Source organism: Daucus carota, chromosome 5 (genome assembly GCF_001625215.2).
Source record: "Daucus carota subsp. sativus chromosome 5, DH1 v3.0, whole genome shotgun sequence".
Taxonomy (NCBI): Eukaryota; Viridiplantae; Streptophyta; class Magnoliopsida; order Apiales; family Apiaceae; genus Daucus; species Daucus carota.
Window position 1 is genome coordinate 45,070,561 of NC_030385.2, and position 24,950 is coordinate 45,095,510.

Genomic DNA, 24,950 nt, shown 5'->3' on the forward strand with positions numbered 1-24,950 from the left:
AACAACATGGCCATAATTTGGTATGTAAACTTAAGAAGGCTTTGTATGGTCTAAAACAGGCCCCTCGATTGTGGTTTGATAAGCTCAAGTTGGCTCTGAAAAATGGAGGGTATCAGCAGTCGAAGGCAGACTACAGCCTCTTCACTCTTACTGTGAAAGACTCTATCACATTAATTCTCGTCTATGTCGATGACTTGTTGATAACTGGGAGCTGTGAAGTTCAGATTGGTCAACTGAAATCACTCTTATGTGAACAATTTCACATGAAAGATATTGGTCCTGCAAGTTATTTCTTGGGATTAGAAATTGCTAAAACTGCAGATGGGCTATTTGTTTCTCAGAGGAAATATATTCAGGATTTGCTTAAGAGCTATGGCATGACAAAGGCTGCACCATTAAAGTTGCCCATGGATACTCATATTAAACTCACAGCGGATAAGGGAGATCTTCTACCTAATCCTCACATCTTTCAAAGGCTCATGGGGAAACTTATTTATTTGACAATCACAAGGCCAGACCTTGCCTTTCCAGTACAAAATTTGGCGCAATTCATGCACTCTCCCACCACAGTACACATGCAGGCTGCCAAGAGAATCTTGAGGTATCTGAAAGGCAATTCTGATCAAGGCATTCTGTTCGCTTCATCCTCTGCTGCTCAATTAACAGCCTACTGTGATAGTGATTGGGCAAGCTGCCCAACCACACGAAAATCTACCACTGGTTTTTGCATTTTTCTTGGTAATTCGCCTATTTCCTGGAAAACAAAGAAGCAGTCTGTGGTGTCCAGATCATCAGCTGAAGCTGAATATAGGGCTATGGCCCTGACTTCTTGTGAGATTACCTGGCTGGCTACATTACTCAAAGACATGGGAATTACTGATCTACCACCTACTCTACTCAAGTGTGACAATCAGGCAGCCTTATCTATTGCTGCAAATCCGGTTCTCCATGAAAGGACAAAACACATTGAGATCGACTGCCACTATGTCCGGGATAAGATTGCTTCAGGTGAAATTGTCACTCAGTATGTTCCTTCACATGCACAAATTGCAGATCTTCTCACTAAACAACTATCAGTCAAGCAGCATCATCATCTACACAGCAAGTTTGGAGCCTCAGCAAAGCACTCCTCTCCACTTGAGGGGGAGTAATGGAGAATGAATATCAGTGTCACAAAAATTTACAGTTGTAGTTCTTGTCTCTTTCCTTTTCAGTTCATTGTCTTACCTGCAGTAGTTGTTTGTCTATGTCTCTTTTTGTTTAAGTCAGTCTTATCCCTGCTGGTCCCCTAGTACTACTGCTAATGTTAAGGACCTGTTAAGGGCACTGCAGTCTTTTGTTAGTCTTTTGTTGGGTTGTTACTGGAGTCATTAAAAGGGTTGTAGTATTGCCGTTATGAGGCAGACTGAGTGCACACATTGTTTGTGGCAGTTTATGGAATATATCAAGCTTTCTCCTCTCTGTGTTTAAAGTTATTGTTTCTGCATATTGCTATTATCTTTGTTTACACCATTCTGCGAGTTTACTTAGCAAAAAGATTATGAATGAGGGATCTAGAGGTAGTGCATTCAGTTTGTGTTGGTTGGATTTTTTAGTTCATTTGTTAAATTCTAAAGAATTTACTTCTTAGTTATTTACTTCTAGTAAATTAGAGTTCAAAATTATAAGGATACTGGTATGTGCTGGGGAAAACTTATCCAACCTACAATTTTATAACCGCTCATCATCAGATGACTGGGATTATAACAAATTTATGTTAAGTTCGTTTTTTTTTTCGTTGGACGACTAATATGGTTATTTGTTTGTTCATTGGTTTTTGTAAGTAGATGATCGAATTGACTATTTTACTTGTATAGCAGAAAAAAACACCGGATATGATAATAATTTGTTATAATCCCGATCAGTGAATACATTATCCAACGACTATAAAACTAAAGGTGGGATAAACATTTCGGGAACCAGGACCCAATTTAGAATGACACGAGTCTAATAGATTTTAAGTGAGTCGAGCTTGAGTCAGCTCAGTTCGAATCACCCCTTTCAGGTAGTCAGAGTACTGCCGGAATATGTTCAAAACAGCAATATTATTTTTGATTTTATTTGCTCGGGAATCTTTTGGAGAATGGGAAAAGGAAATATGAGAGGCCCTTTCCGTCTTTTTAGGCTTTAGCACTTTGAGGTGGTCATGGATCTGCGAAGAAAAGAAAGAGTGAAATTTTTTGACCAAAAAATAATTAAAAAGAAAAAAATATAGAAAAAAATAGCGAAAAAGTTAAAGACAGGAGGAAAAGAAAGATGTGGTAGTACGTCAGGCTCTGTCAAAGTTGGTCTATTACATACACGCAACCTCATTACAGTTTAGCCCCTCTCCTATTTCAATAATACATGTCAGAAAATATGTGCCTCGTTTTTCAGCTTTTTACAAAATAAAATGTACTGTGTAATTGTAAAAATTGGAAATTGAAATTAATCGATAGATATATACACTCAGGCTTGATCAAAGATTCTTTATAAACCCGAGAATTTTAGTCAAATTGAAATATAATAAATTTGTAAAATAAATTTGAGAATTAATCAGAAATTTTTAAAATAATAAAATTATATGTTTGAGAAATATTTTCCGATACTTGATAATATTAATAGTTCCGCCATAATTCCGTCACAACCTCCTTATGTGCCTGATGAGAAGTGATTAAGAGACTAGTAAGTACAGAGATGTTGCTTGTAAATTGCATTATATTCCTCACACTGTGAGTTCATTTTCATGCACTGCCAAATATAGTAATAGTACTCGCATGTATTTTTATTAAAAGTGGTGTGATCAGTCTTAGTACACAGTTGGAACTAAATCTGTGCCGTTGAAAACAAGTAAAGAAAAAGAGGTGGTGCTGATAAGTTGTTAAAGCAGCAGCTCTTAACGGTGCAGCATCATGTCTGTTTACGTAGCTTTTTAGAGTGTATAACAACTGAGAGATTCTTCATTAGCCCAGGGAGAGATAGGCCCTGGAGAGGGAGAGAGAGCAAGAGAGAGGAGAGGGAGAGGGGGAGAGAGAGAGAGAGAGAGAGAGGAAGAGAGAGAGAGAGATGAACTGGGAAGAGGGAACATCGTGTGGAGGAGGGAGGAGGAAGCCGTCATGGAGAGAGAGGGAGAACAATAGGAGGAGAGAGAGGCGAAGGAGAGCGATTGCTGCTAAGATATACGGGGGGTTACGAGCTCAGGCCAATTTTGATCTGCCTAAACATTGTGACAACAATGAGGTGCTGAAAGCTCTGTGTGCTCAAGCTGGTTGGGTTGTTGAACCTGATGGCACCACCTATCGCAAGGTCTAATCTCTTTTCTCTTATGTCAGTTCTGTTGAATTAAGATGATTTTGTTACATAATTCTTGGTGCATTTGAGTATATTGCGGACTTAATTTATGATCTTTGGCCTCAATGGGAGAATTTAAGGGGTTAATGCTTTATTTCATCACTGTACTCGACCATAGCTTACCGAGTGAAATTTTTTTTTAATTAAATAATGGGGAATGAGGAGGAGTATAATGGATTGTTGTGGTCGAGCAGTGATGAAATAGAGTATTAACCGGGAATTTTAGTAACCTAACTATCAACAAGGTCTTTACATCTGCTAGTTTTCATGTCCTTTTATTTTGGTTCTAATTGAATATACTCGCGCACTCATTTTGTCTTCGACAATTCTTACTCTCGAGAACCCTTGAGAAGAGAGTGAGCACAATGCTGGTAGTGCAATAGCTCTTTGGTAGTTGTATAGTTTCCGTTTATGTATCTGAACTTATGCCTGATTAGTATGTTAACTGACTTGTGTGATTCAGGGATCAAGACCACTTCACATTGATATCGGAGCAATTGACCTTGAGGCCAATTCAACCAACACGACTCCATGCTCTTCTCGCAGGCCAAGTCCCCCATCTTCATCCTTTCCTAGCCCTGTTCCCTCCTATCAACCTACTCCATCGTCCTCTTCCTACCCCAGTCCATCAAGACTCGATGCCAACACATCTTCAAACCCCTTTTCGTTCATGCATCAGTCTTACAATTCATCTCTCCGTCCTCTGAGGATCTCAAACAGTGCACCTGTAACCCCACCACTCTCACCACCAATCACCAATATTTCTATGCAGAATTTCAACTGGGAATCGATAGCCAAACAGTCCGCTTCCTTGAAGTTCCCCTTCTTAGCTGCATCTTGCCCAGCAAGTCCTACTCGTGGCCAGCGCTTCACTCCTGTCACTATCCCTGAATGTGATGAGTCTGACTCGACTATCGATTCAGGCCAATGGATCAACTTCCAAGCTTATGCACCTACTATCGGTCCAACCTCTCCAACTTTTAATCTTGTGAAACCTGTGGCTCCGAACGTCTCTTTCAAAAATACAATCTTGGAGAAACGGAAAGGAAAAGATTTCGAGTTTGAGAGCATATCAGTGAAGGCATGGGAAGGAGAGAGGATTCACGAAGTCGGATTAGATGATTTGGAGCTCACACTGGGATTGGGAAGTACAAAGATTTAGACTCAATTAAAATCTCAAGTCGGGAACAACAAGAGTGCAGGTTTTCTTCATAAGTCTTACTCTTATCACAAGTGTGATTTGTAGCTAGTAAGTTCTGCTTTTCACTAGTCAGGCACACATTTTCTCAAATGCTCAAATGTGGCCGATTAAGTGATGCTATATATGCAACTATGTGCTTTTTCGATGTCTTCAAATGTGTAATGGCATTTATGCCTTAAATATTTTAAAGTTGCTCAGTGTTTAAAAGAGTTTTTTTCGTTCTATCACGGATTGTTTGCAGACTTCATTGTTGATCCAGGATCACAAATCGGAACAACACTTTGTTTCTGATAATCTTGGTTCAAGGGCACATCCAAACCGTAACTATTTTATATTTGGACTTGATCAATCCATTCTGCATAGATCTTGTTGAGCCGATCATAATAGTACATTAATTTTACTATAAAATCAGAATCACACAGATCATATTACAAAGTCACACTATCATCCAAATTATCGACATTTTTGTACAGTATGCGGTTAGTACACGATACAACACCATACCAGGAACACAACTACCAGCTCTAACAAGAACTCCTGACAAGTCACTACACTTGTGCACAGCTCTAATTAGTGTATGAAGACGAGTCGAATTTCAGCTACTTGCATCATTCATGTAAAGCTTAGCCAGCTGATACCTTGTTCTCTGTAATCTCGGGCTTTAAACCTAGCTCTGCGATATCTTTGCACTCTTGGTATCTGAAGCAGGTAATAAGATGATCATTAGTCATCCCAGAAACTTGCATAAATGAGTACACTACAGTAGGTCCAACACAACGAAACCCCCTTCGCATCAAATCCTTGCTTATAGCTTCTGATTTCGGGGTTTTCACTGGTATTGTACGTGCATAGCGGATTCCATTCTGAATCGGCTTGTGGTTTACAAATTTCCAACAATAGTTGCTAAATGAACCAAATTCCTCTTGAAGCTTAAGTAGTTGGTTAGCATTCTCAACAACTGCTCGAATTTTTGGTTCAGATAACAAAGTACTGCAGTTGGCTTTCATCGACAGCAACTTCTCCTCTGTGAATTTGGCCACGGAGGATGGATCGAAATTATCAAAATGCTTCCTGTAAAAAAGCACGTATTCACTATGATGCTATCTCTCTCGCTCCCTTTACAAGGTGTTAGATTCGAATCTTCTCAAAAATAAGACGGGTGTGTGAGTGTGTTTAATTATCAAAAAAGAGTATGATATATGTATCAGGCCTTCCAAGATTGCAAAGACTAATCAAATAAGTAAACAGACCTGAATGAATCTCTCTTATAAAGAATTGCAGGCCAAGTCATTTCTGCCAAAGCTATTGACAGAACAAATAATTCAAAGAGTTTCCGATCATCGCGGACCGGAACTCCCCATTCTTGATCATGAAAAGATACATAAATGGGGTCTGCATGCAATCAAGAGAATGACAACAACAAGTTAGAACATGAAACTAAGGTATAAATATTCCGAGCTTTCTTTAACATGATATCAGAGCTCAGTTCGACGTACCAGAGAATGGAGTGATCCAATCACACTGCTTCAACGGCACAGAAGGCACTGATGGTAGCTTCTCAGTTTTCGATCTCGCCTTGACATTCGACAGAGTACTCTGGCAATCACTCTTCTTATCTTTCTTCCCATTTTTCTTGACACAAGAGGCTGATGACAGGACAGTAACACCAGCAGCACTTGAAATTTTGACAGTACTTTTACTCCGAATAGCATGATCTCTAACAGGCTCTGGCTTAACAGAACTCAGCTTCTTCGGCTTCTCCGGTGTCTTCTCCTTCTTGTTATTAGTCTCATGTTCAGAAACACTGACCCTGTTCCCTGCAGGACCAAGTATTGTCCGTGTTTCTGGAGCCGCGAGCTCGTGAGCTGCAGACATTTGACGAATTACTATTATTTTGAAACGGAGGGAGTAAACGTAAATACACCCTTGGCTACCTAGGTAGTTTTTGCTAAGTGTGTGGGTTTATAACAGGAAGTAGAATGTTCTGGTTTTAAGTTGAAAGAACAATGTCATGGTACAAGATTTTTAAGGAGGACTGGATGAAGTGTTTGACTTGTTCTTGCCGGCGATACTGTCCAGGTGTCAGTTACGATAATTTACTTTAATGGGAAATCTCGATTTTGTCCTTGGTCATTAGATCCGGAGTAGGCCTGTAATTCGAATCCGGAGTAACTCGAGCTCGAACTCGTTTAATACGATCTGATCTGGCTCGAGCTTGCGAGCTCCAATAAAATTTCATATTCATTTAATTAATAAGTTGACTCGACTTGACTCGTGAAACAAGTAAAGTTCGGGTAGAAATTTAAATTTAGATTCGATTAATATAAAATTAAACGAGACGATTCGACCGACTCGTTCAGTTAAACAAGCCGGCTTGACTCAACTCGTCTCGTAAAATTAAACGAGTTGAGTTCGGTAAAAATTTTAACAACTAAACTATATTTAAATTAGTTATCTATTTACTTCGTATAATTATTTTAATCACGAAAATAATCGAGCCGAGTTCAACCAAGTCGGGAAAGGGGTTGGATGAGGAGTTTTGAAACTTGTTTTAGGCGAGGAGTCGCAGTCAGTTGTGGTTAGATTACAAAAACGTGTTACCTTACCACACTTTACCTTACCGTTGCCCCAAGGAATCCAAAGCCCCCACTACACAATACCGGCTAACCAACGGCTCTATCTGACTCATTTGATATTGTTTACGTTACAACTTCGGTCTTGGGCTTCTGTCAAAAAGAAAAAAAAAAAATCTTCGGTCTTGGGCTTCTGTCAAAAAGAAAAAAAAAAATTCTTCGGTCTCGGGCTAAATGGTCAAAGGACTTTTAGTATTGGGCCCTTGTGTATTCTTTTTAATTCTTTTCTTTTTATCTTATGTCGGGCTTTTGTGGCGTCTGCTCTGTATATGCAACTTGATAGAACTTAATCAGGCCCAAAAGTCAAGTGACTAGGTCCAAACTATACGCAGACTCTGACCCAACGTCCCAACCTTTTCAGAAATTTATAGTTTATATTTTTATTCATAAAAAGAAAATTTTAAAAATAATGAGCGGAACTATGTTTTTTAATCATCTTAAGTTACGTGCAAAAAGTCAAAGTGACAAGTAAATAGGGACGGAGGGAGTATATATTTTTAAATAAGATAAGTTTGCTTTTAAGTATCTATTTTACTCTAAAAAATATGTCAACAAATACTTCCTTATTTTTGATCTTATAAATAATTAATTTTTTTGTAGAATGTGGGTCTGACTACCGAACACCCCAAATATAACATCAATTGTGTTTTTTTTGGTAGAAGAAGACACAATTGATGAAAAGGAAAAATTAGGGGTAACTTGCATCAATTTTGTGAGCCGAGTGTTTAAATTTCATGCTCAGGAAAAATATAAAAATTAATATTAGTAATTTTTGTCGTGACAAAAAATTATTAGAGATTTTTTTTTATGTGGTACCAAAAAACCATTAATATTTAAATAATTTGTAGCAGAATGATGAACCTCAAAGTCTAAAATCGATAGCCGGCACACATAACAAAGGAGATTGTGTAAACATTCGTTACGCTCAAACTATACTTACATACACTCTTCAATTCATCTTCTTCCATACGGAGAGGAGAGGGGGGAGAGAGAGAGATATAGAGAAAGAGAGGAAGGGAAGAGAGATAGAGAGAGGGGAAAGGGAGAGGAGAGATAGAGATATACAGAGAGATAGAGAGGGAGAGGGAGAGGGAGAGAGGGAAGTAAGAGAGAGACCATGGAACCTAAGAAACCTCCATCATCAAAACCAACTCAACGAGATTTCTTGACCCATCTGGAAGCGTATCTCGCCAAACGAGACGGCGTTGACAAGCTCCTCAAAATCTCACGATACGCCACCAAAGTGATCCTCTCCTCGTCTTCCCTCCCATTAAGCTCAACCCAGAAAACCCACCTCAAATCCTTCGAATCCAGCGTGGGTCTGAGTCGAAAAGCCTTCCGACTCGGCAAATTCATCCAAGATGTCAACTCTCTGCGCAACTCAGTCCCCGAGTCAAACCAAGACTTGTTTTTGACTCTTCTTGCTTATGGAGGTGAAGGGGTGTATTATTTCATCGAGCAGTATGTTTGGTTGGTGAAATCAGGGCTAATTGATGGAAAAAATTTGATCTTCTTGCAAAAGATTAGTGCTTGGGCTGAGTTTCTTGGGTATTTCGGGAGTGTTGGGCTGAAAATTAGGGAGTTGAGGAGGATTAGGGATGAGGAGAGTTGTTTGGTTTCAAGTATTCGGATTGCGGATTTGAGAGAGATTAGTGTTGCTGATGATCGGGAGAGATTGAGGAAATTGAGGGAGAAGAAGTTGTTGAAGAGGCTTTCTGTTGTGCAAGATTTGGCTGATGGATTAATGGCATTGGCTGATATAAGAGATGGGAAAGGGAGGTTTACGGGTCCGTTGGTGTTGTCGTCTGCTGGGCTATTGTCTGCTGTTATTAGTACTCATAAGAATTGGTTGTCTTGCTGATGGAGGTCGAATGTTTGGTCAGGTCAGATACCGTTTGTAGCTACATTGTTGTTTTTGAAATGTAGAATTAGTTTGATATGATTTGTGCCATAAAATGTGAAGGAGAGATTTTCCCAAAACTTTGATGAGAACCCATGAAACTTTGGGGTGTTATAGTTTTACGATTATGGTTTAATAAGTTTTAAGTCTTAATAACTTTTAAGTCGATGATGTAATTTTTTCTAAAGGATTGGAGTTATTCAACTGCCGCAATCCTCTCTGGAAATAAGAAGGAAAAAACTACAGTTGGTTGATTTTTAACGCACCTTCAGATAGGTAATTATTGTTAGAGTTCCAGTTGTTGGAACTAATATATGCCTAGTGATCTTTACTTGACAATTGAAATCTGTTTAGTGAAAATCTTGTTGTCTGCATAGAAATTTCTGGTTCTTATATTGTTGGCCTATTGGGTAAGATACATCATCGAAAAACTCGTTTAGGAATATATAACTCAATGATATATGTGTGCCTGTTGACAGTATTACATTGCAGTTTTGTTCTACACTTCTACAAGAAAGTAAAGCATATTTGTCAATAACTGGTGTCAAGAACTACATTTCACAATTACTTTCGTTCATCTTTTTACTCCCTTTATTCCCCTGTGTTTAGTTGACAGGATTTCAGAAAACCTGATAATCTAGGGATCTCGAGTAATAAACTCTCATATACTTGTAGATAATTTTCAGATTGTACTCTTCATGTCTAGGATCAGTGGATTGTAACCGACTCCAGCTTTCTAACAGGCACTGCCTCAGACTGTTTGCAGATTCTCATGTCCTGCTCAAATTGTTCATTGTTTTCTGCTTTGTTGAAAAGAAACATCTCTGTCTGCCATGAGAGCCCAGCTTAATAGAACCCTCATGTATTGTAGTTACTATATTAGCATATTGTAGGAAGTACTCTTCGAGACCTTCCGGGGATCCTCAAGGGCATGAACAAAGAATATGATCCGCCCCCATCTAAATCCCTAATCCACATTCTTATAATTTTCTGCAGTATTCCCTGGACCGATTTTTTCTTTTATGCCATGTGGGGATATAAACAAAGTAGAACAGTGAACAGTCTGTTCAGTACTTAAATTTATTCATAACCTGGTCGAGTAGTATAGGAAGCTCAACAATATAAATAGATGAAAAAGGTAGTAGTTTATGAACTAGTAGAGTATGTGTACTTGGCTTATGACTTTTTCTTATTCAATCCTCTTTGAAAATGTAATTAAGTACTCCGAGCCTGCAGTACATATATCGGCTTGCTAATAGGTATATACTCTAATAATGAACACTTGTATAGAAATCGTTGTTATAACTTTGTGAATTCTTATACAAATATATACGAAGCATATGGCTTGTTAATTTTGCTTTTGGATTCTACATGGCTAACTTAATGTGAAAGTTAAGAATTAAAGTTCCTATTTGGTTCATATACAATAATTATTAAAGTTTGATATTGAATTTAGCAAGGCACAAAGAGGATGGATAACAAGAACAATGATTGGGATTGGTAACCCATCTTCCCGTTGCACTTTGATGCTTATGCATAGCATTATGTCGCAGTATGCTTGCATCTGAGGCTCTTACCATGACCCATTCATGTCGTCTTTTCTAGGACATTTTAACTTGTTTAGAAGCAGAAATGTGCTTGAATGATGTTTATAGATGTGTAGAAGATATATTCTTCACTTTTGGGCGTTAAAGTTTCTTATACAATTTATATGGCTCTTGTAAGAATGCTGTCATTTGATTGTTTGGCATGTTCTTAGTTCTTACTAGCGGCCAGCCTCTACATAAGCCTCTACCTAAATGTTTGCTGTGATTGGTTTGTTGGGTAAATGATTTGTGTAGGGCTGGCAATATCAGACCCGACCCGAACCCGACCCGAACCCGACCCAAACCCGTAACCCGATTTACTGAGACAAAACCCGAAAGTGACCCGAAAATCACCCGTTTTGACACGAAATGGACCCGACATGACCCGAAATTCTAATTTCGTTTCTAATAACTTCAATTTTCAGTTTTATTCAATTTTAAGTGATTTTAGCTTGACCCGAAATCGACTCGAAATTGACCCGATTGCTGACACGAACACGACCCGTTACCCGAAACTGCCACCCCTAGATTTGTGTCATTTGATTGTTGGGCATGTTCTTACCTGCCAGGACCTAAATGTGGAACACCCTGTTACTAGATCAACTGGATTTAGTCCTTTAACTAATTGCTGGCAATAGGAATTGGTCTTGAAATAAAAAATGATGCAAAATTTAATTTGGAAAAGAAGAAAGGAACTAGTGCAGGAGTATTAAGACACAGTATAGGACTCTATTTGATTACTGTGTATTAGGTACTGTTTGGTTTGATTTTGAGTCCTGTTTTCTGTTTTCAGGAAATAATATTTTCTATGTTAACTTTTTTATATTCTTGAAACTGTTTTCCAGTTATATACTTTTTGGAACGGATATTTTAGTGTGTGTTTATGACACACTAACGACCATTTTTCTGGCTAGATGATGATTTTTTTTTTTTTTGGCTCAAATCTGATTAATAATGATGGATCCTATGTGCAAAAGTTTTACTAATAAAAATCATCCATTTAAGTGAAAAATGTTAGTTTGTGTACTCATATTCAAAGTTTTTGGTTGAATTATTTAATTTTTGGCTAAAGTTATAATTAAAATTAGAAAAATACATTATTAAATAGTTCTAAAAATTCTGGAGTAGAGTAAAATTTCTGATTAATTTTTTAAAAAAGATTCACCGATTTATTAATTAGACGCTGATTTGCCCAAAAATCCCTAATTTAGTTTAAAATCTCTAATGAATCGGTAGGTCGACCTATTAGTTTCGATTCTCGATTTTTATTCATGGTATGTATGACATAATTTAAAATATAATTTTCAATTTTCAAATAACTTTAATTAGAATCTAAACTATAATATCACAACTTTATACACAGTCATACCTAGATTCAAATTCTTCATAAAACAATTTGTTAAAGTTCGAACCAAAAATGAGTTCGCAATTCCATTCGAATTAAAATGAATGTATTTACAAAAGTCAAAAACGAAGAAAATGATTGTATGCCAGCAAAATAAAAAAATAGTTTCCACCAGGACAGACCATCACTTTTGATTTCCGATCTTACATTCCAGATCCAACTCCCCTGTCTCCCCTGTTTCTTACACAATCTCCAAATTTCTTACACATCTCTGCACATTCATTTCCATGATCCATCTTCACCAATCCTCCGAAACTGCCTGAACCTCAAGAGCATGCAACACAATAAGCATGGAGTCAGAGCTCAAATCCCTAAACTCCCACGACTCTGATCCCTCCATCACCACCCTGCCTCTCCTCAAACACGAAGACTCCCCTGCATCTCAGGACCACCAGCTCATCAACCTCAAGGACATCGAAAAGAAATGTGCGGCCTACGTTCGACACGATGTGTATGGCACATTGGGACGTGAGCATGTGCCTTTCGGAGAGAAGGTCATGCTAGGGTTGGCCATGATCACAATTTTGCCTTTTAGGGTGGTGCTTTCGATGGTCATATTGGTTTTTTATTACGTTGTGTGTCGGGTTTGCACGTTGTTTTCTAGGCCGAATGGGAAGGATTGTGAGCAGCAGGATTTTGCGCATATGGGAGGGTGGAGGCAGGCGGTGGTGGTGAGGAGTGGGTGCTTTTTGGCCAGGGTTTTGTTGTTTCTTTTCGGGTTTTATTGGATTCGGGAGACTTTTAACGAGGTGAGGAGCGGTGGTGAGGAGAAAGATGAGAAATCTGATGAGGTAACTTGTCTGAATTATGAAATGTAGTAGTAATTGTTGATTTGTTAATGATCTTTAACTTGGATAATTAAGAATAATTTGTGATTATTTAGTACATGATTGCATATTTGGGTAATTAAGTTCTCATCTAACTTGAATGTAAGTAATGTGAAATTTTAATTAGGTACTGTTGAGATCTGCCTTGAATTAGAATAGGAGTTTAGAATGCAAATGCAGTTAGTAAAGGGGTCTGCATTATAAATTTGAGTTTTTCCTCGAAAGGAAAATGAATTTGGTTGAATGCTTATTGATAATGAAGTGTGTCTTATCCCCTGTCGTCCCAGATCATGACCCCGGATTTCTGGAACATATACTAATTTGGAAGGTATATTATACTTCTGTAAGGATTTTTTGGGATCTAGAATTATGAAGGCTTCTTTCCAAAGATTAGTACTTTAAAATGATACTTTGAGCTTTAGTTTCTGGTGATTCTGTTCCTGTCTCATGTGTGTTCTACTTTTATCAGGCAGAGCACAATGATCAATCTTCTGAGCCTGAAAGACCTGGGGTGATCGTATCTAATCATGTCTCTTATGTAGATATCTTATACCATATGTCTGCTTCTTATCCGAGCTTTGTTGCCAAGGTTTGGCAACCTTCTCTCAATCATTTTTCTTTCAGGTTTCTATATGAAATTTTGGTCATAAAGCATCATACATCTGTACTAATTGTACTTCTAATATTTTGGAATGTTATTGATGAAGAGATCAGTGGGTAAACTTCCTCTGCTCGGTCTTATCAGGTTGCTGGCAATCCCTCCCTTTATATTTCGCGTTCTTTTATTGCTAGTTAGGAGAATTGGGAAACAGGCATTCATGCTACTGGATTGTTGTTTTATTGTTTTTACAGCAAATGCCTTGGTTGTATCTATGTCCAGCGGGAATCAAAATCATCAGACTTTAAGGGTGTTTCAGGTATATAGATCAGTAAAATATAGATCATGGTATTTAGAGATGAGTTGTCAAAACATCATAGGCGTAACTACACAGTTACATTTGGTGATGCATTTCCTGATATTTGCTATCCCTGGTTACTTGTAGGCGTCATTCTTGAAAGAGTCCAGGAAGCTCATCAGAACAAGTCTGCTCCCATTATAATGCTTTTTCCAGGTTAGAGTTCGTTTTGCTAAAATCTAACATCCTTGTGATCATAAGTACTGCACACTGGTCTTAAGTCTTTTACAGATAAACATGTTTATCTGTATTTTCAGAAGGCACGACTACAAACGGAGACTACCTACTTCCATTTAAGTCTGGCGCCTTTTTACCAAAAGCTCCAGTTCTTCCAGTAATCTTAAAGTATCCACACCAGAGGTTTAGTCCTGCTTGGGACTCCATATCAGGAGTGAGTTTAATTTGGTAACTTCCATGGTTAACAGTACAAACAAGCTATGTTATCCGGACCATGCTGGAAGTATCCAACACAGACACATATTCAAGTGACGGGCTCAACAATATTCCAGAATATTCATGTTTATGGCCCAAATGAATGTGTGGAGTGTTAAAAATGTCCCAGTGTCAAGTGATTGACACGGATACTCCCAGTGATATAAAGCGTCAGGGTAACATAAGCGAGCAAGTTATATTTATTCTGAGAGAGTTCATTTGCAGGTACGCCATGTGATTCTTCTCTTATGTCAGTTTGTAAATCATTTAGAAGTGATTAGACTTCCAGTATACTGCCCTTCACAACAAGAAAAGGACGATCCAAAGCTATATGCTAATAATGTTCGCAAGCTGATGGCTCATGAGGTATATTATTTCTCTACCTGCCCTACATTGTATATTATTAGAATTTTTCATCAACTAATTCTACTTTCTCTTGCTGTTCTTGCAGGGTAACTTGAAAATGGTAGATATCGGCCTGGCAGAGAAACGCGAATATCATGCTGCTCTCAATGGTAATAGTCTGCCTAATGAATTGCATCAGAAAGACGAATGATATTTTATGGCTTGGGTTACCTAGTTCTTGTTAGGATCGACTCTGGAAACATTGTTTAAGCTTTTATCAACCAGTAATAAGCATTGTGCGCGACTATAGAATTGTAATATTTTTATGAAATAAAATTTTATAGTTGACAATGAAAGTCCCAGAGCTGTTTTTCTTCCCATCTGTCTCTCAGTCGATTAATGCCCTTTGAGTCCTGGGGAAATAATGAAAGGAACCATGATTTGTAGATCTGAAGCATCTGTTTCGTGTTCCTGCAGGTTCGTATTCTCAAAGCTAATTCGGATACGCCATCTGTATATTCCTTGTATGATTATGTTGTTTAAAGAAGTAGAATCACTGTAATTCTCTTAGTTTTTGAATCTGTAATCCCTGAATTCTAGGTCTTTTTTTGTAGATAAGTAATGTAAGTTAATATTTTTCTTTGTAATATAAAGAAAGCAAAATTGAGCATTCAACCTCTTAACATTATACAGAATTCAAATGTTACAAATATATCCCTAGTTGAAGGCTAACGAATCAGTTACCCTATTTGGACCGATCAGTGGCAACTCTAACCGATGTTAAAGGCCTGATGTCTATTCCAGTATTTCTGTATTTCTAGTAGCACGACATTTGTCAAACACGACTTTGATCAAACATCTATCCATCTTACCTTTGTTTCAGCAGAATTCTACCTTTATTTCAGCAAAACCTTATCGTACCTTGTTGAAATATAACATAAGATCCATTTTGGGCCTTCCTCTAACACTTTAAGGTTTTAGATGAATTGGTTCTCAACAGAGCTCAAGATTTCGAGTGAGGGGAAGTGTTGAAATATAGCATAAGATCCATTTGGGGGCTTCCTCTAACACCTTATGCTTTTAGATGGACTGGTTCTCAACAGACCTACTTAAATCCGATGGTGGTAAGCAGCCTTTTGAAGGGGACAGTATAAACAACGACGACGATGATAACTGTTTCTGCCTTGTAGAGACAGAAGTGAGGCAATTACTGAAGTTACTTCTAAGCCTCTTCTTGTCACTGTCATATACTTGGTAATCGGGGTCGTGTTGCACTGGAGATATTCTGAGGGCTTCAGGTAGTACGCAGTTAAAGATTGAACCTGGGGAAAAAAAATTACAATTACAACTAGTACTAAAGAACGCTGAGTAGGGCTTAAATACTACTATTGTGCCAAGAAATTTGCGAGGTTACCTATTTTTGCAAGTCGATTGACCCATTTAGGAATATGTTTTCCTGTCAACTTGTAACAGATATCTTCGCAGAAATGATTGCAGTTCTTGGCAATCAGGTGATATGTATCGCCATTATAGCTTGCTGAGTGATGCTCTGTGAATTCCCTGACCTGATCAGGACTCAAACATGTAGTCCCAATGAAGATCGTCTTCCTGAAACTGAAACCTGGGCATTCCCGGGGCTGAACCTCAAAGACACCGCTGGTAGGATAGTCATGCGCGCCAAATGCATACTCTACACCATGAACTGTCAGAGGCATGTAAGATTAACACTGCAAGGGAAAATAGAAATGAATATTCTGATTCAGAGAGCTATAGAGTTCCCGGCCTACCTTCCACACCAGAATGAAAGATACCGAAGCCAGCCCAATATGCATAGCCATTCATGGGCGTCAAGTCATATACATTGAGATAAACTGGTGTACTTCTTGAACAATGACTGGTTAACTTTACTTTCCCTTTCAAACACATTGGTACTACTACCTTCCATCCTTTCATTATTCTCATGGTGCTTTCAGCGATGAACAAGAAGAATTCAGTCTGTAATCATTGCAGTCTGCTCACAGCAGAACTATGCCAGGATGCGATCTCCTTCCTTAAGACCTTAACTACAAGTCTACACCAATTAAAGAAGATCAGAAGAAGAAAATTAACAAAATTCATTAACTCCCAAGAAAAGCAAGCCGGGCCTCGAGTGTTATAGATTAAGAAGGAACTAGCAAGACTCAAAGGCTTTTAGTAGCCATGTAACATCAAACCAGAAACAAGACAACTATGACATCATATTACAAAGCTTCACATCAAGACTGACTCAGGTGGTAATTTCAAGCCCTAAATGTGTGCTGAAATGAACTTAGGTTCGATCATCCACCCCTTCCCTTTTACGAGTTTCATGCCACTTTCATAGATTACACTCATACCAGACAGAAAAAATTTTGAGACTCTGCACAAGAAAGTGATGATAAGTCTGCCAGAACCTACTATGAGATTTACCAAAACACATCAGCTACAATTTCACAATTTTTTAACAAATTCAATAAGTACAATCAAGAACACAGCCTGAGCATCAAAATTCAAGACCAAATGTAGTAGCATTGCAAATCCATGACGAGTAATCTGCACCCTTCAGATTAAAATGAACCAAATATAGAAATACATACAATTCGTTTTTTTTTCTTTCGAAAAAACAAAAATAGAAACAACTATAGCTAGTAGAACACTAGGCCTCAAGACAAATGAAAATCTAAAGACAAACAGAACAAGACACTTACAGATATAGTTTGATGCATTGTAAGAAAATCCCAGATCCCTCAGCAAGAAAAGAAACACCTGGTACAGCAAAACCATGCAATCTAAAGCGTGTTTAGTGTAGGTATAACGGGCCAATATAAATTTTCTTGAAACACAGAAAATAAAATCAGGAGCTTGAAAGAGAGTAAAGAAAGGAGGGGGCTCTGGCCCTGCAAATTGTAGAAGTTATATTAAGGTGAAGTGACATCAGTTCCCTACCACCCCGAAGCTCTCTATCTGTCCTTGTGTCCTGTTTCTTTATATATAAACACTCTGGTCCCTTTAATTTTAAATTTTATTCTTTGCATGTTTTTAGTCCAGATTTCGATTCATATCTAGAATTTGTTTTAATTAACGATATCTTTTTTTTAACAATTTAGACGAAATGCTTTAAAAATGAGTATCTGTTATAATAATTTTGGGATGAGTTAGAGTCGAACTCCGGTGCCCCACAAGTTCGGAAACCAATTTGCCTGAGTTTCTAACAGTCTAACATGTCTTTATAATTTTTATCTTCCGATGTACACTATGCATTTTTATGTCTGAAGATAAGATTTAAATTAATCAGATACTGAGTTGCTGACTTTTTTTATAATTTTTTTTGAAACATATGAAGATTTAATTTAACTATTGCTTTAGTCTTTAGAAAATCTGGATGCGGTCGGGGTTCCTTTGGCAGTTAGTTGCATAGACAGCGGAGCGTAAACGTTAAGCAAGCAAACAAAGAGAATAATTTATTTGTCCTTGAAGAAAAAGCTATGGAAAATAAACAAATATAATATTCCTAGACACCAGTCTAACAAAGTCTCAACAAATACTTAAACTAATTGAGAAGGATGGAAATAAAGTTTTAATTATTGTGAATGATCATTCGAATCGGTCGAGCACTCGTTTTATATCTTATAAATCGTTTAATAATGAAACAGTTTTATCAAAAATAAATTATTTTGAATTTCGATCGAGTACTTGAATATTATTTTACATAAATATTTATGTAAAAAAAATTAATAATTTTTATTAGCAGAACAAAAATATCATTATCTAAAGAATTTCTTGCTGATCTGAGTTTGTAATTGGCTAATGGCGGCCTTCAAGGATGTCGAGAGAAATCAATTATTGAAACTTGAATCTTTAGGGTTTTGATTTTGACTTATCCATTAACACCTGTATATTAAATAACTGAATAATTAAAAAAACGCTTTTTTTTGTTTTCTCATAAGAAAATTAATATTTTTCTAGCAGCCCACGATATTTCAATGCTTAATGCATAATTAGTTGATGATCTACTAAATGAAACAGAATAAAAGGAGAATAATATATAATTATCTCAATTATAATGTAAAATGTAAAAGTACTCTATATTTCCAAATCAGGTAATTCTGAAAAAAAAACTTACAAGAAAAATGAGTAATAAATATATAATTTATTTTCAAAAAAATAAATATATAATTTATTACTTGGCAAAAATATATATGATTTGTTATAAAAAGGTTTAACTAAAAATCTTAAAATATATCTTTAATTTACTGTCTCGAAAATCAAAAATTTAGGAGACAATTAATATGAAACGTAACAATATTGACGCAATTTGGATCATATCTTGTTTGTCATAAAAAAAAACTTACCTATTTTTTATAAAATAAGTTGTTATTTTTGAGAATAAAACATAAAACAATACTAAATCATTCTTAAAATTTTTAATTTTAAAAATATAATATATAAACATAAAAAATTCTCGAAATAAGTCGCAAGACAACTAAACAGCTTCATGCTTATCAAAAAAAAAAAAAAAAACTAAGCAGCTTCATTATCTCAATCATTAACTTAATGAAAAAAGGTGCAGATTGGTTGAATTGACAGGGTGCCATGGAGAGATACAGCTTGCTGCTGTACCTGGCGGCATTGCCTTTAATAAATGAGGCCTCAACTGTTTAGCTTTAAATTTAATGCCTCATCAAATTATTAAGTAAAACCAACAAAAAGAAATGCAAGATGTAGTGAGCTGTTTCTCAACCAGAAGACCAGCAACAATTACTATTATGGAGTATACATAAGTAAAGTGATGTATAAACAAAATGTGCTGCATGCTGAAATGCATGTTTAAGAATGAAACTTTTTTTTTGTGTGTGTGTGTCCAGTCTGGGAGGAGTCACAGTGGATCAAGTGAGTTGAAGTGATCCCATGCCTCCTGTAAAAAGTAGAACAATCTCTTGTTATGAAATGACGGAGGTTTTCAGGACGTGTTTGGCTTAGCTTATAAGTAACTTGTACCGATAGTTTTCGTAAAAGTTTTCGGTATGTACAGTGTAATATCTTTTACTAACATGACAGCAAGAAGGGTGCAGCTACCATTCGATAAGCTCTGATAATCAGTTGTTCACTGATCCGTCGATAACACAATGAAGGTTAAAAGCAGGGGTGGATTTGGGATCCAAATCTTGAAGAGGCACTAAGCAAATTTACATAAAACACCTATATATTTTTAAATTTTGTGGAGGCACTTCTATAATTTTGTAAGATTTAGAATGGAGAAAAAATGTCAAAAAAATTTTTAGGGGGGACACGTGTCCCTGCCATGCCTCTTACTAGATTCGCTCCTGGTTAAAAGACAATTTTGAGTAGAAATCTGTGTGCATGATACGGTTCTCCAGAAGGCAATTTGTGAAAGCTGTACACAATGATTTCGTGTTACTTGCTAGTGTGGTATGTAATTGAAATACCTGTAAAATATCGAAAACTTTTTCTGCAATGTATCTTTGATGAGGATCAGCTCCCTTCTGCTGTAGTTTATCAGGGTGTAGGCAGAGTAAAACTTTCTGATACGATTTCTTTACTGCATTTAACTCAATTATATCCACCAGAGACACCGGCTTCCATCCACTCTCTGCCCAAAGAATCTGAGTACGAAAAGTTATGTCCATTTAGCATTTAACATAATCCTTTCACCGGGGAATAATAGAAATCGAAGATCACAATCTTACATATTGTAGAGTTGAGATTAAAGAACGAATGTTTCCTTCCTTTCCCGTTGACCACTTGAGAATTTCAGCATCTAAAGTCTGCATTATAAATATTTTGCATTTGTAAGTGTATTGTTGGGCTATGAACGCACTCGAAAAATGAAGGGAATACCTTATTAGCCTCCTGATCCTTGCTAATTGGCTGAAACTCGACCTGATTATCAGATAAATCTTGCACCTGATTATCATATATAGATTAGCTCATCAGAAGAGGAAGAGTGCACTTCGGTTTCATAATAAGAAAATGCAGAACAATTAGTACAAGTATTGTCTGTGACTCTGTGAGATACTGTATGTAGACAGAAATCACATATTGCTATGTATAAGCAGTGTAGAGTGTAGACATGCTCATACCAAAAACTGCACAACTACTATGTAAAAGGATGTTATACCATGTTTTTCGCTTGGAAGTGGTCGTCTAATTTGTCACTTCTAACTTCTGAATCATCAGGGATCGACTCTAATAAGAAAGCACCAAGATAAACAAATAAAACCTTTTTCATCAGTATATAGGCATTACTAGAACACTCAGACAACCGGAAAAGAAATGAATGTTGGATAAATTTAAATCTTGTCATCATGAGTAAACTGACGTATTTAAATTAATTCTTCTATTGACTTACCAGAACTTGGTGAAGTATCATTTTGAAGAAGAGAAGTTTTGATAGTTGTAAACACTGTGGACTTCATTGGAGAATGATGTTTTTCTGGCTGTTCAACATTTTCATCCAGCTAAAAATACAGAAGAGTTGGATCAAGCCGAATCATCAAAAATTATTAATTTAGTAGAGTATTTTATTAAATTATTAAGACAAGTTTATGTTGAATTTTTTAGGGGAACAGGCTGATGGATTTAAACTGTAGCCTGGTTACCTCAAAGAGAGCATCTAGCATTGCGTTTAAGTTGGATAATTGCATCACTGCATCGATATTGGATGTACCAAGATTTGAGCTATCAACTTCTATGTAATTAGCTTTTCTCTCGGATCTAAAACTCTGACTTCCAGAACCAAGGTTACTCTTTGGCTTTGAACTAGTTTCTTGATTGAACTTTTTAACAAAGTTTTTCACCTTTCCCCTAACTCCGCTTCTCTTGACATTTCCTTCGGGAATTTTTGATGATCTCTGAGTGCTTCCCTTGTTCACTTCAGTACTGTTTAAATCAATTTTTTTCTCGTCATATTTCTTTACATTATTACTGGTGCCAACATTTGAACCGGACTTTTTGGTTGCTTTCGCCTCATATACTTTTCCTCCTGTCTTCGTAGTGATTTCTTCATCATCTGCACAATAAATGGGAAGAAAAGTGATATACATACTTCAGTAGTATGAAAATTCCTGCTGAAGACATGCATTACCTTGTGCTAAAGTCTTAGGTACTGGTTTGGGGGTTTTATCAGTGACCACAGGGACCTCCTTTTTGATTTTCTCGGATATGTTTATCTCAGGCAGATAGCTAGGATTCTCATCGACTTCTAAACCGATTCCAACAGCAGAAGGCCTCACTAGAGGTGCTTCTCCACCTGCCCAATTGTATATGGAGAAGTGAGAATGTTCAATACCATTTGGAGCTTCCGTGATATCTGAATCTCTTTTTGCACTCCTCTTTAAGCCTACATCATCAGACTTGGTCACATATGATGATTCCTTATTTCTTGGAGATACAGAATCTGAAGTTGGTCTTGGACGATTAGATTGTGTTAAATCATGTCCTGGCTCAGCTTGGCTTGAGAATCTGGATAGAGAATATTTGGAGGAACTGATTCCATTTGAAGTATCTTCTTTCTTTCTAAAATTCCCAGTCGATGCTAATGTCGTGTTGTCAACATCTTTGTTCAATGTTGCAGAAGGAAGGCTGGAAAGGCCAAAAACAGTTCAAGGTATATATGAACAAAAAGCTGCATATCATCAAATAGAAGAGAATACAGTATTGATGCTGCAAATAAGAAGATTTTATCAAATAACAAGAGCAGAGAGGATTATTAACGATATGATCATAGATAATATAAGGAAGTGGACTCGAAAGCTGCATATATTTTGCTACTTGTACTAGAAAACCATAACAAACTTAGATAGCAGCGCAAAAACCATAACAAACTTAGATAGCAGCGCAAATAAATAGTCTGGCCTACACCATCAAAGGTACCTGAATTGGGCAGGAAGTGAAGTCCCAAACGGCTCAGACAGCCCCATAATGGCTGAGCCAGAGCCGGACCTAGATTTGACACCCTGGAATATGTCATCAAAAAACTTATTGCTCTGCTGAGTCCTCCTGTTCACACCACTTCTTTCCCCAAACACTGGTGTTCCGCTACTCAAACTACGAGACCTCGCAGTTTCTATACCATCCATTGTTCCATCTGAACTGTATCTTGTTGTCTCATGATATGAAAACCTCCTTGGAGGACCTCCAAAGACATCTTCAAAGTCAATATCATCTGAGCTTACAACTGGTAAAGCGCTACGACCTTCCACTGTCCTTCGCGCTGAGTAGCTCAGCAGTATATTGTCTCTGCTATTCTCCTTTTTCATCGAGATATTTACCAGGAGTTCAAAAAACAAATATGGCGGGAAGTTATTGCAGTTCTAGGCAAATCATGAAAATACATCAGAGTGCCATGATCAATAGTAAAATCTTGGTCTGTACGAACTAAAAATATGTCAGAAGTCTCAATATTCGCAGATTTTGCTAATCGGATTATGGATTCATTAAAGAAATTAAGGGCTAGAGAGGAAAATTTGAAGCCACATAATGGTAGGAGGGACCAGGAGAATCTGAAGTTAGGATAAGAGTACTATTATTCCCAGTAGAAAACAAAAGAAGAGTCACTGAGATTAGCATGTCCTAACAACTAATTTCTATTTTCTCTTGGCTCCAGTTATTTTGATTCCTAGTGATAATAGTCTATGTCATTTCTAAAAACTACTCAGGTCATGTCAGAAAAATTCATCGATTCTTAAAGGTGCTCACCTGGAATCGATTGCATTATTTAACAAAACTCAGTAGCTGAATATTTCTTGATGTCTATCAGAAAGAACAGATAAGCAAAATTCATCAGTATGCTATCTAGTTTTAAATTCAAATTGCAGAACATATTATCAGAATAAAGTTGTATAATCAGGTAACGACAGCATGCACAATACTATCGCATCAGCATAACAATACGATACTTAAATTTTCAAAAACGACCTTTGTCAATTGAAATCATCATTCGCTAAACAAAAGCTTTATAATCCCGCAATTGCAGTAGTAACAAAACAAGCATATCCATAATCAAGTACTAAACTAGTAATTAAAATTCAATTAGGATTTTCCGAAGAGACTGCACTGGTTGCAGGACAGCTCCTTGGGATGAAGAAATCTATCTTTAATCGCTTTTGGAATCTCGGTAACCTACACAGACATCGAAATCTAGAGTCAGCCAAATGTCTACGCAAAGTCGCAAACAGTTAACAGGACAAGTAAGATAAGAAAGTGCAATAAGCTTCCATAAATTTTACAGGCAGGAATAATACAAGAGGATCCGTTCAGTTTGGTTTATAATTACATCTCCGATCACAAATAAACAATTATGATAATTTATTCGATTAGTCTAGCAGATACTCGTCTTCTCGATTCTAATACTATATTATGAGATCGCTCACCTTTCGGATGGTGTTTATAAAGCGAGCCTTGTGTTGATCCACCGAAGCTTGGACAAAATCATCGAAACAATCCACAAAATTCTCGAGCATATTTGATGCTTCGTGTTTCTTCTTGTAACATGAACCAGAAGCTGGTGCTTCAGGCGTTTTCGTCGCCATCGTCAAATTTTCCTAAAAACACAAACAAATTCGATGAAACAATTAGGTTAACAATGCAATGTCGATGAATAAATCTCGGAGAGATTTAACGACAACGAGAACGGGAAAATTAAATCGAAAACACGGGAATCGAGAAAATTACTGAAATTTTTAGCAGTGTGATCAAGCAGAGGAGCTGTAAAATACTAATTGCAAATACCTACTCGTGGGAAAAGGGAGGCGAACGGTGTCGTATTTGGCGTTTCGTTTCCCCTGGGACAAGTAATTGGAAGCTTAACGGTAGAATTATATTTGGCGAAAATATAGGGATATGAGGTAATAATTAATACCGTATTAGCCGCTCCAGATAATTTTAAACATTAAAAAAGGAATACTTTTTTGGCCTTTCTTCCCGATTTTTAATGTTAAAAAAATATAAAAATTTCAAAAAGACTAGTAAACAACTACCGGTCGACAGATTCCGTTTGATTTGTACATAATTTTCATAAACAATACTCCCTCCGTCCCATTTAGAAGTATACATTTGTATCGGGCACGGAGACTAAGAAAAGTGTATAAAGTAATGTAAAGTAATAAGAAAGAGAAAGAAAAGTAGGTAAAGTGGTGGGACCCATTAATATTTAAGTGATAGATTTAGAAAAGTAGATGAAGTTAGTGGATGAGTGGGATTTTTATATTATAAAAATTTACTATTTTAGGAAAGTTTTGAAATGCATAGAATTGAATG

General features: G+C 36.9%; 6 protein-coding genes across 14 annotated transcripts; 3 read left to right on the top strand and 3 right to left on the bottom strand.

Annotated features, from left to right (window-relative positions):
• The first annotated feature begins 2,840 nt into the window (after nucleotides 1-2,840).
• On the top strand, nucleotides 2,841-4,794 carry LOC108223871 (protein BRASSINAZOLE-RESISTANT 1). The gene is made up of 2 exons (XM_017398323.2): nucleotides 2,841-3,324; nucleotides 3,833-4,794. Exons 1-2 carry the CDS (start codon nucleotides 3,085-3,087, stop codon nucleotides 4,529-4,531), a joined length of 939 nt encoding a protein of 312 aa, XP_017253812.1. The 5' UTR covers nucleotides 2,841-3,084; the 3' UTR covers nucleotides 4,532-4,794.
• A 142-nt stretch (nucleotides 4,795-4,936) lies between these two features.
• Nucleotides 4,937-6,645, bottom strand: LOC108223870 (uncharacterized). Its single transcript, XM_017398322.2, has 3 exons — nucleotides 6,067-6,645; nucleotides 5,821-5,962; nucleotides 4,937-5,641 (listed from the first exon to the last, which is right to left on the bottom strand). The coding sequence occupies exons 1-3, from the start codon at nucleotides 6,443-6,445 to the stop codon at nucleotides 5,194-5,196; spliced, it is 969 nt and encodes a 322-aa protein (XP_017253811.1). The 5' UTR covers nucleotides 6,446-6,645; the 3' UTR covers nucleotides 4,937-5,193.
• A 1,447-nt stretch (nucleotides 6,646-8,092) lies between these two features.
• LOC108222917 (peroxisomal membrane protein 11A) lies at nucleotides 8,093-10,098 on the top strand. Of its 4 annotated transcripts, none has more exons than XM_017396892.2 (2): nucleotides 8,093-9,086; nucleotides 9,790-10,098. In XM_017396892.2, the coding sequence occupies exon 1, from the start codon at nucleotides 8,321-8,323 to the stop codon at nucleotides 9,062-9,064; it is 744 nt and encodes a 247-aa protein (XP_017252381.1). In that variant the 5' UTR covers nucleotides 8,093-8,320; the 3' UTR covers nucleotides 9,065-9,086; nucleotides 9,790-10,098. The 4 variants fall into 4 exon arrangements, with proteins under 4 accessions (XP_017252381.1, XP_063950500.1, XP_063950501.1 ...); XM_064094430.1 differs by having other exon boundaries at nucleotides 9,810-10,098; XM_064094431.1 differs by having other exon boundaries at nucleotides 9,847-10,098.
• A 2,079-nt stretch (nucleotides 10,099-12,177) lies between these two features.
• Nucleotides 12,178-15,329, top strand: LOC108222916 (lysophospholipid acyltransferase LPEAT1). 2 transcript variants are annotated; one of them, XM_017396890.2, is made up of 9 exons: nucleotides 12,178-12,885; nucleotides 13,391-13,510; nucleotides 13,629-13,666; nucleotides 13,774-13,838; nucleotides 13,965-14,033; nucleotides 14,135-14,268; nucleotides 14,535-14,675; nucleotides 14,761-14,824; nucleotides 15,132-15,329. In XM_017396890.2, exons 1-9 carry the CDS (start codon nucleotides 12,385-12,387, stop codon nucleotides 15,149-15,151), a joined length of 1,152 nt encoding a protein of 383 aa, XP_017252379.1. In that variant the 5' UTR covers nucleotides 12,178-12,384; the 3' UTR covers nucleotides 15,152-15,329. The 2 variants fall into 2 exon arrangements, with proteins under 2 accessions (XP_017252379.1, XP_017252378.1); XM_017396889.2 differs by lacking the exon at nucleotides 15,132-15,329 and having other exon boundaries at nucleotides 12,179-12,885; nucleotides 14,761-15,032.
• LOC108222918 (deSI-like protein At4g17486) lies at nucleotides 15,304-16,616 on the bottom strand. Its single transcript, XM_017396893.2, has 3 exons — nucleotides 16,442-16,616; nucleotides 16,069-16,356; nucleotides 15,304-15,976 (listed from the first exon to the last, which is right to left on the bottom strand). Exons 1-3 carry the CDS (start codon nucleotides 16,614-16,616, stop codon nucleotides 15,735-15,737), a joined length of 705 nt encoding a protein of 234 aa, XP_017252382.1. The 3' UTR covers nucleotides 15,304-15,734.
• On the bottom strand, nucleotides 16,584-24,556 carry LOC108222915 (J domain-containing protein required for chloroplast accumulation response 1). Of its 5 annotated transcripts, none has more exons than XM_064093223.1 (12): nucleotides 24,423-24,556; nucleotides 24,065-24,235; nucleotides 22,566-23,813; nucleotides 21,778-22,274; nucleotides 21,293-21,702; nucleotides 21,043-21,151; nucleotides 20,812-20,879; nucleotides 20,532-20,597; nucleotides 20,381-20,458; nucleotides 20,120-20,296; nucleotides 17,381-17,438; nucleotides 16,584-16,725 (listed from the first exon to the last, which is right to left on the bottom strand). In XM_064093223.1, exons 3-12 carry the CDS (start codon nucleotides 22,949-22,951, stop codon nucleotides 16,718-16,720), a joined length of 1,857 nt encoding a protein of 618 aa, XP_063949293.1. In that variant the 5' UTR covers nucleotides 22,952-23,813; nucleotides 24,065-24,235; nucleotides 24,423-24,556; the 3' UTR covers nucleotides 16,584-16,717. The 5 variants fall into 5 exon arrangements, with proteins under 5 accessions (XP_063949293.1, XP_063949292.1, XP_063949291.1 ...); XM_064093222.1 differs by having other exon boundaries at nucleotides 24,366-24,489; XM_064093221.1 differs by lacking the exon at nucleotides 24,423-24,556 and having other exon boundaries at nucleotides 24,065-24,359.
• Nucleotides 24,557-24,950: the final 394 nt, after the last annotated feature.